This window comes from Microtus ochrogaster, unplaced genomic scaffold (assembly GCF_000317375.1).
Source record: "Microtus ochrogaster isolate Prairie Vole_2 unplaced genomic scaffold, MicOch1.0 UNK80, whole genome shotgun sequence".
NCBI classification, from domain to species: Eukaryota; Metazoa; Chordata; class Mammalia; order Rodentia; family Cricetidae; genus Microtus; species Microtus ochrogaster.
The window spans coordinates 1,765,595-1,779,203 of NW_004949178.1; the positions used below are offsets into that span (position 1 = coordinate 1,765,595).

The window sequence follows — 13,609 nt, forward strand, 5'->3', positions numbered from 1 at the left end:
GAGGACGTTACTAGTAGGGAGGACGTTACTAGTAGGGAGGACGTTACTAGTAGGGAGGACATTATTAGTAGGGAAGACATTACTAGTAGGGAGGACATTATTAGTAGGGAGGATTTTATTAGTAGTGAAATTGGAGTCAGTAGCGAGTAGATTTTTAAATCTTTTAGGTAACAGAATGAGAGAAATGAAGAATTTCTGATCATTCATTGTTGCTGCAGAAAGTTATCATTTGCATCCCCCAGCCCCTGTGAACTCAGGGACATTTTGCCCCTGAGCTAAATCCTCAAATCCATCCATCCGTCTGTCCGTCCATCCGTCCGTCCACCCATCTTTTTCTGCACATTGTGTCAGTGTGTAGCCCTGGCTGGGTAGAACTGCTGGTCAGGCTGTCTTGAGCTCACAGAGATCCATGTCCCTTTACTTACTGAGATGTAAGGATGTGTGCCAGGAGCCCGGCTGCCATGTTTCTCTTGGTAGCATTGAGTTTACTAAATCCAACCTCTTTTGCTAGCCCAGACCATTGTCTGGTAACTTGTTTTAATGAAAATTTTGAAATTTGGCTGTTTAGCCTTTGTTCCTATTATTGAGACAGGAAATCTTATACCTGCTGAAGTTTTGTTTTGATTTTTTTTCTCCCTGTTTTTTGTTGGAAGACAATGGAAGGGGCAGTTTGACTGGTGAAGGGAAGTTGTAGGAAATCACATTGGAGGATTTTGAAGGACCAAGTGGTGCTGAATGCTCAAGCTTTGGGTGTCAGACCTATTACTATTGGAGATCATCTGAGAATTAAACACGAGAACATGGGCCGGTGAGATGTCTCGGTGGGTGAAGGTGCTTGTCACCAAGCCTGAAACCACCGAGTCTGACCCATGGGACCTGCGTGATGGGGGAGAGAACTGACCTCTGCAAGTCGTCCTCGCTCCTCCACGTGCCCACACTACACTAAGTGAATCGTGAGTGGACGCACGGGCAGACGTCCATAGCAGTTTTTTTTTTTGGAAGTAAAGGACAGACTTGTAAGTTGTTGCATGAGTTGGAGAAGGATGCTCTTTCGCTTTGACTCTTCATCCATGCATGTGTGCATTTGCTCTTGGAAATTGGTCAGTATGTTTTAAATCAGTGTAGAACACTGCTGTCAAACTTTTAAAAGACACGGTGGTGTCTTCTGTCTCCTCATGGCTGGACGACTTATCAGGGTCTCGGGAAGGGGGTGGAGGTTACTGGCCGCCAGGATGAGCTTGTTCAACAGTATAGTGCAATAGGTTTTTTTAAAGGACCTTGAGGGAGTAATTTTCCTTTCCTGGTTCATTCTCGCAGCAGACTGTTTATCTTATGGTTAGCTCTCCCTCGAGGAGGGACATCTGTCGCTTCTGAGTTAACATTCCAGTGTTGGCAGCTTTCTTAGTTTCCTTTTTTTACCTAACCGAAATCTGCTCATTTCAAGTGATGTTAAGTGGGAAGTAGTTAAGTCTGTCCTTAAAATGAGTATGGCTAAAAATATGTCTTAGTAGGCAAGTACTCCATCACTGAGCTTCAAGTGGATTGCTGAGTCTTGTTGACTGCCAGCTCAGGTTCAGTGAGAGACCCTGTCTCAAAGGGTGAGAGAGAGCAGACACTTAGTGGCCTCTGGCCTTTGAAAGTATGCACACACAGGCTTGTGCATCTACACAGACACACACACACACACGTACATACGCTATGCACACACACCACATCTGTACACTTAATATAAACATGCACGCACACACACAAACAATAAATTTAAGACATTTACTAAACAAAGTTTTAGTATCGCAGTTAAGAAATCCCAAAGGAATTTGAGTTTGAGAAACAAGGAGACTAATCCAGAGTATTTTCTGTCTTAAAGGAGTCATTGGCTTATGTGGACTGGGGTCTGGCTACTTGAGGGAGTGTCTGTTAGATTTGTGGACCCCTCTGAGCTGCTATCCAGGAGATGGAAATTTGCCAACCTCATGGCTGATTGTCCTGTCTCTAAATGTCCTATCCATCACTACTTTTTATTTTCGGTACCTCTGGCTGCATCCTGACTGCGCAGCCTCAGGTATCGTTTAGCTTGATCTGACTTACCAGCCTGATTGTGTTGCTTAACCACATTTGTCTGTGGTTCCCAAAGTAGAGTTTTTGGTTTGTTTGTTTGTTTGTTTTTCATGACTTGTTTCTTCATGTTTGTTTTTTCTCTTTTGGGAGCCGGCCTCGTTGATTCCTTCCTCTTCATCGCAGCTCCAGTATCAGGAAGTTACTTACCGTCCCTGAGCTCTGATGTCAGGCTCCTGTGCCTTCACTTGGCTCTCTTTCCCTCTCAGTTCCATGCTTCCCCCTGTGAGAACCTTTGCTGACCCTCCCAGCTGAGCCAGCGCTCTGTGTCCTTGCTTCATTCTGTGTCTGTCGGGGATGGGGTGGAGTTAAGGAAGAAGAGAGATGGGACTTTCCCATCAGGTTGCCTGTGTTGTGATTGTCTGCCCTCTGGAAGGCGAGGGTGGGTGCTTCCACCCCCGCATCCTTGCTTAGCACTGTGCGTGTTAATTGTGGCCCGTGTCTTAATTTAAGGAGCATGAAGTGCTGTTTGCCAGGCTCTGCTCGGGTGCTTCACGTTCACCTGTGAGGAGCACAGATGCGGCCCTGCACTTCCGGTCTGAAGGGAATTGGAGACAGTGAATGAAGCGGCGCTGTTGAGGATGGGAGCAGCTGGGTGCCTGCCCCGCCCAGTGGTCCTGCAGTGTCTCTAGTGTGTTCACTTTCCCAAAATGTGCTTCGTGACCTCTCACTTTTCTCTGTTCCTTCGGCTGTATTCACGGTTTATTTTGGTTTTCAGTAGCAGAGTGAGTGTGGCCAGGAGCCCCTTCATCTCCCATTGAATCTCAGCGGCCGCCTGCCCCGAGCCTGTGCTCTCTGCTTCCCCCTGGGGTGTCATGTCCCTCTCATGTTAGCTGCCAGCTCCTCCGCTTACTCAGGGGAGCTCGTGTCCTCTTGTGGCCGGATGACTTTTGAGTTATCTCTTTGTTCAACATCATGGATTTTCTCTCTCTTGAATCATTCTTATCTTTTAAAGATGCTCTAATGTTGTCTAATTTGAAAAAGTTGAACCAGGCATGGTGGTGCACACTTTAATCCTAGCGCTTGGGAGGCAGAGGCAGGAGGATCTCTGTGAGTTTGAGGCCAGCCTGGTCTACATAGTGAGTTTCAGGCCAGCTAAGGCCATGTAGAGAGACCCTGTCTCAAACAAAAAAGCAAAGCAAAACAAAAAATTCCCTTTAACCCCAGCCACGCCTAGCAGCCAACTATTTCTTCTCTGTCGTCATAGAACTTCCTGAAGGAATAGTTGCTGTTTCTGCCTTTCCCGCTTAGTCCTCAGCGCTGCCTCCTGTGTCTGTTCCCACCACATCCGACTCTGTTACCCTGATACCACACGGAGAGCATCTCCCTCACCTCACCTCACTGCTCACCATTAGCATTTAGCTCAGCTGCCTTGCTCTTTCTCACCTACCGCCTTTCCCTCCCCGTTATGCTGGGCGTTTCATTTTGCATTTCTTACCATAGGTGAATTTAAGTTCCATCTGTGCGCGTACAGTTATCGTGTTATTTATGTTTTCAGTTTGGGCCTGCCCTCTGAGTTTCAAATTAGTAAACCCAGTTCCTGATGTCATTTCTCTTCTTGATGGCTGTTCTGTCTCTCTAGTTTATATTTCCCAAATAGATCCTTTCCTGCCCCGCCATCTGCTTCTTCACTAGCCGCATACAGTGTCAGCCTTGAGTAGACTGTTCAGCCAGATTCCGGGGGGCTCTCTTGATCCCATAGTTTCCCTTGACCCCCACATTCCTGCCAGCTTTTGTCGTCTCCAGAATATAGAATGCCTCTGTCTCTTCATTTCTGCCCGTTTTTATCTGCTTGACCTTGAGCCCTTCAGTTCCTAGGTCACTCATCTCTAGTCCTACAAGCCATTCTTCACGTTGCAGTTCTAAGCTTTAAAGAATGTGAGTCGTTTATGTCACCAGGTGCTGATACACTGCCCTTTAAGTGCAGACTCTTTCCTGAGACTTGGTCACCCATATCTGGTGTCTGACTTGTTATCCTAAGATGTGTCAAGACTGATTTTACTGTCTTGATTGCTCTGTCCCAGATCTTTACGTGGCTGGCTTCAAACATGGGCTTTAGTAGCATCTTAAAAAGACGTTTTCTAGTCTTCTCATCCTGCTCCATTTTCTTCAGTGTGTGCCCTGCCCAGAATGTTCTTGTTTGGTTGCTGACTTGTGACTGGAAGCACATGTGTTTGTCTCTACAAACTAAGTTCCATGGGAGCCAGACTCCTGACTGGCTCTGTGCCACGTTCCCAGTGCCTAGAAGGATGCTTGGTAAACGAGCATGGAGTGGATGGACCAGAACTGCCGGGGGGTGGGGTGGGGTGGGGGGGCAGCTGCCTCGGGAAAGAGTCTGTTCCCATCTTTGGAAGTGCTGGGAGACACTGAAGGCCCATTTCTGAAGCAAGCATGTTTGAAGAGTGTTTCTTTACCTTTCTTGTGTCCAAAGCCTCTGAGGAATGTGGCATGTTTATGAGTAACATAGGTTCTGGAGGGATTTGACCTCTCACGGGGCAGCTTATCTGTCCCCGGCATGGTAAGTATCCTTCAGAAACTTCCCAGGCCATTCTTGGAGGCTCCTCCGCACACCTGTCTCCCACACTTCTCGGACAGGGTCCTGCTTTGCTTTGCTGTAGTAAACACTATGACCAGTAGCAACCTGGGGAGGGAAGGGCTTGTGTGGCTTACACATTACAGCGCATCATCAAGGGAAGGCAAAGCAGGACCATGGATGTAGGAACTGAAGCAAAGACCGTGGAGGAACGCTACTTGCTGGCTTGCTCTCCCTGGCTTGCTCAGCTGGTTTCCTTATACAACCCAGGACTATCTGCCTGGGGGGGGGGTGTAGTATTGACTGTAGTGGGCTGGGTCCTCCCATATCAATCATCAGTTAAGAAAAATGCTGGAGAGATGGCTCAGCAGTTAGAAGCCCTGATTGCTTTTCCAGAAGGCCCACGTTCAATTCCTGGCATCCACATGACTACTCAGAACTGTCTGTAACTCCACTTCTAGGGGGTCTGACATGCTCTTCTGGCTTCTAGGGCACCAGGCACACAAGTGTTGCACAGATATGCATGCAGACAAACCACCGGATAAATAAAGTAAAATGAAATTATTTTTTTTTAAGTAAAAAAGGAAAGAAAATGCCCCCAAAGACCTGCCCGTAGGCTGTTCTGGTGGAGGCAATCCCCCAGTTGAGGTTCTCTCCTCTCCGCTGACTCTATATGTCATGTTGGCAAAAAACAAAACAAAACAAAACAAAACAAAACAAAACAAAACAAAACCAAAAAAACCCAACTCAGCTGACATAGGCATTTTATGCATCAAATGGGGTGTTGTGAGGGCTGGGGAGATGGCTCAGCAGTTATGAGCACTGGCTGCTCCTCCAGAGGTTCCATTCCCAGTACCTATGTGGTGGCTCACAACCATTCATGTGACTCCAGTTCTGGGGATCTAATGCTGTCTACTAACCTCCTTGGCACCAGGCAGACATGTAATGCGTGTATATATGTGTAGGCAAGACACCTATACACATAGAATAAACGTCTTTTCAAAAATGGGATGTTAGTCCCGATGACCTCTGAGGTACATTGGATGCTTGTGGGGTTGATTTGTGCACTGTTACAGAATTGAAGTTATGGTCATTTTAGGGTTAAATCAGCCCATGGCTGTAGCCACCCTCACAGAGCGTTCCTACTGCTCCCTTATAGGTACTCCAAACACGACCTCATTTTCTATCCCATTGCTGTTAGCAGTTCTGTGTTTGCTATCAAGTGATAGAATATTTGTATGTGAAATAAGGGTATGAACATAACAATTATATATAAAAGCTAAGGTTTTAGAAAGAGCAATATGGGACCCGAGGCAGAGCAGTTGCTGCAAGAGCACGGGGAGCTTGAGTTAGGGTCCCCAGCACTCGCAGGAATGTCTGGAGCCCAAGCTAGGGGAAGAGGAAAAGACAGACAGACCCTTGAAGCTCATTGGCCAGCAAACCCTGCTGAATCCATGAGCTGCAGGTTCAGGGAGAAATCCTGCCTCAAAAGTAAAGTGGGTAGAGGCTCAGTGGTTAAGGTCACTCCCTGCTCTTTCAGAGGATCTGAGTTTGGCTCTCAGGACCCACATCTAAGGCTCACAGCTGCCTCTAACTACAGCTCCAGGGAATCCAATGCCCTCTTCTGGCTTCCAGGAGCACCTGGACACACAGGGCACACAGAGATAGCGTACAGAGAAACACACACACACACACCCTAAAAGTAAATCTTTGAAAAGACAATTAGGTGGGTATGAATGAGGAAAACTCCTGAATTCAACCTCTGGTATCCACATATGTATGTGTGCACACATGAACATATACATACAATATATACAATACCACAGACACATGCAGAAAGGGACCTGGATTGAGTGAGTGCTTTTGGCTTATCACTCAGTGAAAGTGGATAGCTTTATTGTCAAGTGTATAGAGAATTTACCTCGTTCTGAACAATTAATAGGATTTCATCTCAGGTCTGTAGTATAATTATTCCCTTTGATGACATTTGGACCATTTCCTTTTTTCTTTTTTCCTTCACATCTACAAACATACTTTGTTTTGTTAGTCACATTCCTTAGTCAAAAGAGAAACATTTTAAATATTAAATAACATTACAGTTGCTTCCCCAGAAGGTGGTCTAACCTGACCTTTCACAGCAAGGTTTTAAGTGGTTCCCTTACTCCAGTCAGTGTCCCTCTCAAAGACCAGTGCTGTCTGTCTGTGCCTGGGGTGGTGGAAACTGTTGCTATGGTGATGAACTCTGGAGCACCAGTGTGACTATTGTCTCCTTTGGGTGGATTCTTCTTTGTTACTGCTGGAGCGGATGCTAGCCTGAAGCAGGTGTGATTTTATTTTATTTTATTTTTTATTGCAGCCATAAAGGTGTTTGAATAGAGAATACCCCTGAAGCTTCTTTTCATGTCTGGGTGACCGGCTGCTGCCTTGTTAGAGACTTCAGGGATACAGAAATGTGGCCGGAGAGATCAGTCAGGAATCTTGTGTTGGGTCTTCTGCCATCTATTGAAATGGATAGGCGGCTGCTAGAACTTTATCAAAGATAATTTTCTATGGTATGAGGTCCGCAAGAGCAGACAAGTGGCTGTATTTACAGTCTCTGCCGTGTATTACGCACACATCTTGTAGAGAGTGTTTAGTGTTTCATGGGGTTGTCATTCAGCCCAACTTTTGTTACTGCTGTATTATAGCCCCACGTAGGTACAATTGGACACCTTTATCAGCTAGATTAAGAGAGTTCTTAGGGTTGGGGAGATATATCTGTGTATAAGTTTAGTTTTAGCATCTGACATATCATTTTCCCCCCTTATTTTTCCTTTAATAAATGATAGTTAAGATTATAAAAGTGAGCCAGGTAGTGGTGGTGCACACCTTTAATCCTAGCACTCGGGAGGCAGAGGCAAAGGCAGGCCGATCAAGGCCAGCCTGGTCTACAGAGCGAGTTCCAGGATGGCCAAGGCTACACAAAAAAAAAATCCTGTCTAGGAAAACTAAAACCAACCAAACAAAAAACAGCAAGACATTGTAAAAGTATATAATTTAATGCATTTCCTATTTAGTTTTTGCAGTTTTATTTATTGTATGTGTGCATGCATGCTGCAAGGCTTGTTGGCAATGCCCTTATCAGTAAGCGGTCTCGCAGCCCTATTTTTAGTTGTCTTATGTAGTCAGGGTTACCTTGAACTTGCTGTGGCGAAGGATGACGTGGCGTGGATCCCTCCTCCATCTGCCGGGGAAGTGCTGGGGTTATGGGGGTGCCACATCATTGCCTGGCTTGGGATTGGTTTTTAGATTCTGTGGCTTAACTACCCCAGATCAAGACAGAACACTGTTGTGCCGTACATGGTCCTCTTCATCCATGAAAGATGAAAATCACTGTCTTGACTTATTTTGATAGTTTATTTTGTGTTTTTAAGACAGGATCTTTTTTTAAAAATTGTTTTTATTGAGCTATCTATTTTTCTCTACTCCCCTCCCTTCTTCCCCCCTCCTCTTCTGCCCTCTCCCATGATCCCCATGCTCCCTATTTACTCAGGAGATCTTGTCTCTTTCTACTTAGCTCTACGTATGTCTCTCTTAGGGTCCTCTTCGCTAAGTCAGGATCTTAACTCTAGCCCAGACTGGCCTCAGACTTGTGGCAGTGTCCCCCTCCCCCCAAGCCCTTCCACCAAGTTCTGGGATCACTGGTATGTGGTTCTGTGTATGCGGAATCATCTAGCATGTACTTTTTACGTCTGGACTGAAATTCATTCAGCTTGTATCTAGCAGAAGTACCTTTCCTTGCCAAATCGTCTTCTCTGTTCACATGCACTAATTGCCCTCTGTGCTGTGAATAGGTGTGGACTGTTTCTAGCTTGTGCACATCATAGGTGTCATGCCTGTACGTGCATGTAGGTGTGTGCATTCATTTTGGTAGAGGAGAATTGTCATCTTGGGATGTGTTTGTATATTGATTAGAACTGATTTGTTTTGTACTTCTAGGTAATGACTTTGTGTTTTGTTTCTTACGCAGTTTGCTTGAGAATACAGATCAACCCACAGAACAAGGCGGATTTCCAAGGCATTTCTCCAGAGCGGGCCTTTGCTGACTTCCTCTTTGCCAGCACTATCCTGCACCTTGTCGTCATGAACTTCGTTGGCTGAACTGCTCCCGGGTCCTTAGTTGTGGAGCTGGAGTCGGCAGAACGTAAGTGATGATCAGAGCCTTGTCCTGTTGGGTTGGCTTTAGCAGGTGGAATTAGAGGGGGCTGGCTCTGCTCCTAGTTGGAAGAGTTCTGTGGTGCTGTGATGTTTGCAGAATTTTCTGGAGGTTCAGTGTATGTTGTTGGCATGATCATCAGCTTGCTGTTCTCGGCAGTCACGTCTTAGTCCTGCAGATTATTAAGGTGCAGAGTGCAGTGTGCTCGATGCAGTGTATTCTACTAGTGACTGTAAAAGAAATACACTCAGGATTTAAAACTTTCCCTTTATTTTTGTTGTTCTAGGCAGGCTTTCTCTATGTAGCCCAGGCAGATCTCAAGCTTGTCAGCCTCCTGCCTCAGCCTCCTTCCTGCTGGGATTACAGGTGTGCACCCTAAAATTTTTGAAGAATGATAAATTGCAGGCTTTGCTTTTACATGTATTGAAGTTTTTCCAATTTTGATTGTCATTGATGTTAGGTGTGGCCTTTGTTACCTGTTAGGCATTCAGAGTATGAACGAGTGACAGTTGGTACTTAGTAATATGCGTTCAAACTTAAATGATAAACTTGGATTAACTTGGGAGAAGATTTGGAACCAGACTGATCATTTGCTATATCCCTTGTTGGGCACCGAAGCCATTCATGCCCCCTAAACAAACTTTACAGAACTCTGGTAGAGAAACAAAAGTGGGCCTAGATCCCGTGGCAGAACTGAAAACCTCTCTGCCCCACCCTCCCAGAGTTCATGACGTCTTCTCCACCCTCTTGCATTAGTTACTTTCCCATCGCTGTGACAGGACGTCATGGCAGAGGCAATTGTAGAAGTAAGTGGTATTCATACTTGCAGAGGATCAGAGTACATAATTGTAGTGGTGGAAATCATGGCAGCAGGCAGACAGACATGGCGCTGGAGGAGTAGCTGGGCACTTACATCTTGAGCCTCAAGTGTGAAGTAGAGAGCTAAATGGGAATGGTATGGGCTTTAAGAACCTCAGAGCCCATCCACAGTGGCACACTTCCTCCAAGAAGGCCACACCTCCTAGTCCTTCTCAAACAGTTCCATCTACTGGGTGGAAGCGTTCAAACATATGGGCCTGTTGTGGTCATTCTCATTCAGACCGCCATGCTTCTGCAGCAGTCTGCAAGCTGTGGTAAGTACTTGGATGTTTTTCCATACACATCAATATATGAGGAAATGGGCCCAGAGCAGTCCAGTAGCCTCTCCACCGCAGTTACATCGGCGTGAGCGCCTCTGTCTATTGATGTGTTGGTGCTCGTGCAGCTCACCAGTGAATGTCTATGCACCGTAAAGTTTAGTATCATTGTTTCTAGGTAGGAGAAGAGAATCTTAGAAAATAATAACCTTTTAGGGGAAGGTATCTCAGGACCAACCTCTGCACACTACATGTACTAAAAGGACTGGAGCTCTGGGACTGGAGCTCTGAGACCAGAGTGGCGCATTGCAGAGTGTGCAGTGCTGACACACCAGAGTAGCGCATTGCTGAGTGCGCAGTGCTCACAGGGGCTGCATTTCGTTTTCTAGCAGGAACTAGTCACTCACTTGAGATGGCACATAAATCCATGTAAAAACAATTCTGTTTGTTCAGGTAAAACTTTCATTTTAGGTAGTGGTAACTTTTGGGATGCTTTAGTCACTGAAACGTTGAGAACCACTTCATCCTACCATCCTCAGACAGCTTCAGTTCTTGAAGACCTGATCTGCTCCCATCCCTCCCTCATCTCTCGTTGGTGCCTAGTAAGGAATACAGAGGAAAGGAAAATGCCTTTAAAAGTGAACAGCCGAGACCTCAAAAAGTGTAAACAAAAAAGAACAAAACTGGGTGTCATAGTTAGGGTTTCTATTGCTGTGAAGAGACACCGTGACCACAGCAAATCTTATAAAGAAAACATATAATTGGGACTAGCTTATAGTTTCAGAGGTTTAGTCCATTATCATCATGGCGGGAAGCATGGCATTGTGCAGGCAGATGTGGTGCTGGAGAAGGAGCTGAGAGTTCTCCATCTGGATCCACAGGCAGCAGGAAGTGACCGTGAGCCACTAGGCCTGGCTTGAGCTTCTGAGACCTCAAAGCCTTTTCTCTCCCTCTCCCCCGGTGACACACTTTCTACAATGCCACTCCAATACGGCCATACCTAATAGTGCCACTTTCTTTCACACCACCACACTGGGACTGTGTTTCATTTGGTAGAGTGCCCTGGGTTCAATACCAGCATTGCACAAACCAGACATAGTAGTTAGTACCAGGAGGCTAAGGCTGGAGGAGTTCAAGTTCATCCTCAGCTGCACATCAAGTTGGAGGTCAGCTTGAGCTGTCTTACGTAAGGTAAAGACCCATATAAACACATAGTTAAAACATAGCAGGATTAGAGTGTTACCAGAGATCGGAGCAGAGTGCTGGGGGAGACTGAGAAGAGGGTGACTGTGTCTGGGAGAAGCAGTGATGAGTGAATCCCAGCTTTTACCGGTTACCAGTTGACTGTTTCCGTTGGGTGCCTTGAAGGTCGCTAGGAAATGGAGCCTCCGGTGTTGCCCACCTTGGGTTTATGAATACTAGGTGTAACTCTTTGGCCTTCTGTGGAGGTATTGCAACAGCTGTGCCTTCTGATTGCTTCACTATATTTGCTGAGGTGTTTTCTAGATGAGTTACGGTATGTATTTAGGAAGGAACAGAACACATTTCAAGGGTGTTCTCAAAGTTCAGAAAGATAGCAGATCATGGAAAATTATTTCCTGGCACTGCCATGATTGGAGGAGGACTTGGCTCCCAAGAACTCAGTATTTCAAAATTATGACAGAACAGACGAAAAAGCAGGCTCAGCAGAAACTGTGCAGTGCAGATATTAACAGCTCAGGGCCACCTGCTCAGCTGGGCATTACGGGCTCCGAGTATGCAGGCTCTTCAATCCCAGTGGCAGTGTTCAGATTCTGTGGAGAGAAGAGGCTCCTAGGAAAGTGGAATGATCTCTTCTCGGGGTCGCCCAGCACATTTTCCTGAGATCTTTCACGTGACATACACCACCCCGGCCCGCACATTTATTGGTCCCATCTATGTGGCTTTAATTTAGCTGTATACTCATGGTGCCAACTGTAGTTTCCAAGTGTTGTCAATCTTTACACTAACTCAGAAGGTAGGATAACAAAGTAAAGCAAAAGCAAAACCACTCAGTGCTCTGAGAAAACATTTATGAGACACTAGAGGAGCTGACTTCCTTATTCCTATGACATGAAATGTGGGGCCATAGGGCAGCACATTTTGAGCTAGATTCTCATGTTGCTGCCTAGCATTTTTTCTTTTTTATTTCTTTTTTTCTTTTTCTTTTCCTTATTTTTGAGACAGGGTTTCTCTGTGTTGCCCTGGCTGTCATCTTGGAACTTGCTCTGTAGCCCAGGCTAGCCTCAGACTCAGAGATCCGCCTGCCTCTGTCCCCGAGTGCTGGGATTAAAGGTGTGCACCACCATCATCCAGCTGCTGCCTACCATTCTTTTTTCAATTGAGAATGCACGTTTAAAAAAATCTATAACAGATTTTTAATGAATTTGAAGGTGACATTTAAAACCATCTGGAAAAGGCCGATCAAAAGAAAATGTCATTGGGCTGTGAAAGCCAGGGCGGTTTAGCAGAGCCGAGGAACAGCAGGAGTTCCCACTGGTGTTTTGAGTGCTTGTGCAATCTCTTTATTTTCAAATAGCCTCAGGAAGATGAGTTTGCCGTTTCCATTTGTAGGCCAGGTACTGAGAGATCCAGAGAGCCTTGTGAGGCATCTTTTGTTTGTTTGGGTTTAGACAGGGTCCCTTGTAGCCCAAGGTCACTTCAAACCCCGTACATACTGGAAGATGACCCTGGGCTCCTGATCCTCCATCCTCTGCCTCCCCCATGCTGGGATTACGAGTATAGGCATCCCCTAGACCAATTTCATATTCCTTTCTTAATTTTTAAAATAGTATTTTTTACTTTTAATTATGTATATGTGTGTACATCTATGTGGGTTTGTCATGTTAGTATCTACCCCTGCCCAGTTACCCACCCCAGTCCATTTAGTGCTGCCTACACACCAGCTCCTGCGGTGGGCACCAGCTCCCGCGGTGGGCACCAGCTCCCGCAGTGGGCACCAGCTCCTGTGGTGTAATGGTTAAAGCTCTGGACTCTGAATCCAGCTCTCCAAGTTTGTATATTGGTAGAACCTGTTCCTTGAGGAAGAGACCTGGTCAGTCGTCCTCATTAACTCAGACCATGAAACCCAATGTAAACGGGCTGCCCATGCATTCTGCAGCCTTGCCAGGGGCTTGTGCCCTTCACTTCACACACCCATGGAGTGGGACCACTTGTTGCAGCTACCTACCAGCCTAGATGTCACCCTCTAAGCTCTGCTGCCACCTAGTGGATGTACATTTCCTTCACTGAGATGGTGAGAGTGTATTACAGAGTTATATTTTGGTGGAACGGCAAAAGCTAGTTCCTTCCCAGTCACAGGAGGGCAGCAGAGGCTCAGGTGAGCTGAAATGCTGACTGGCGGGTGCTTTGCATTCTGGCCAGCAGTGGGCAGTGTTGAGCTAGGAATCCTTAGCACCACCCAGGGTTGCCTTCCAGGGGTCTCCCTTTCTTGTCAGTTGCCTTTATTCCAGACCCTTTATTGCCTCCAACAATGAACTGCTGTGGGCAACAAATCTTTAATTTTTTAGTTGATGAGTGGCTCCTGTAACCTTTTCTCAGCTCCTTAGCCCCTCGGGGAGGTGGAAAGTGAGATTAATTCTTTACTGGTTA

At 46.1% G+C, this 13,609-nt stretch overlaps 1 protein-coding gene across 1 annotated transcript in view; it reads left to right on the forward strand.

The window, feature by feature from the left end:
- Window positions 1-8,852, forward strand: part of Dad1 (defender against cell death 1) — an 11,178-nt gene extending 2,326 nt beyond the window's left edge. The window contains exon 2 of the mRNA XM_005370497.2: window positions 8,658-8,852. Coding sequence (XP_005370554.1) covers window positions 8,658-8,788 — 131 coding nt within the window. The 3' untranslated portion in view covers window positions 8,789-8,852. The remainder of the gene's footprint in view (window positions 1-8,657) is intronic.
- The last annotated feature ends 4,757 nt before the right edge of the window (window positions 8,853-13,609 follow it).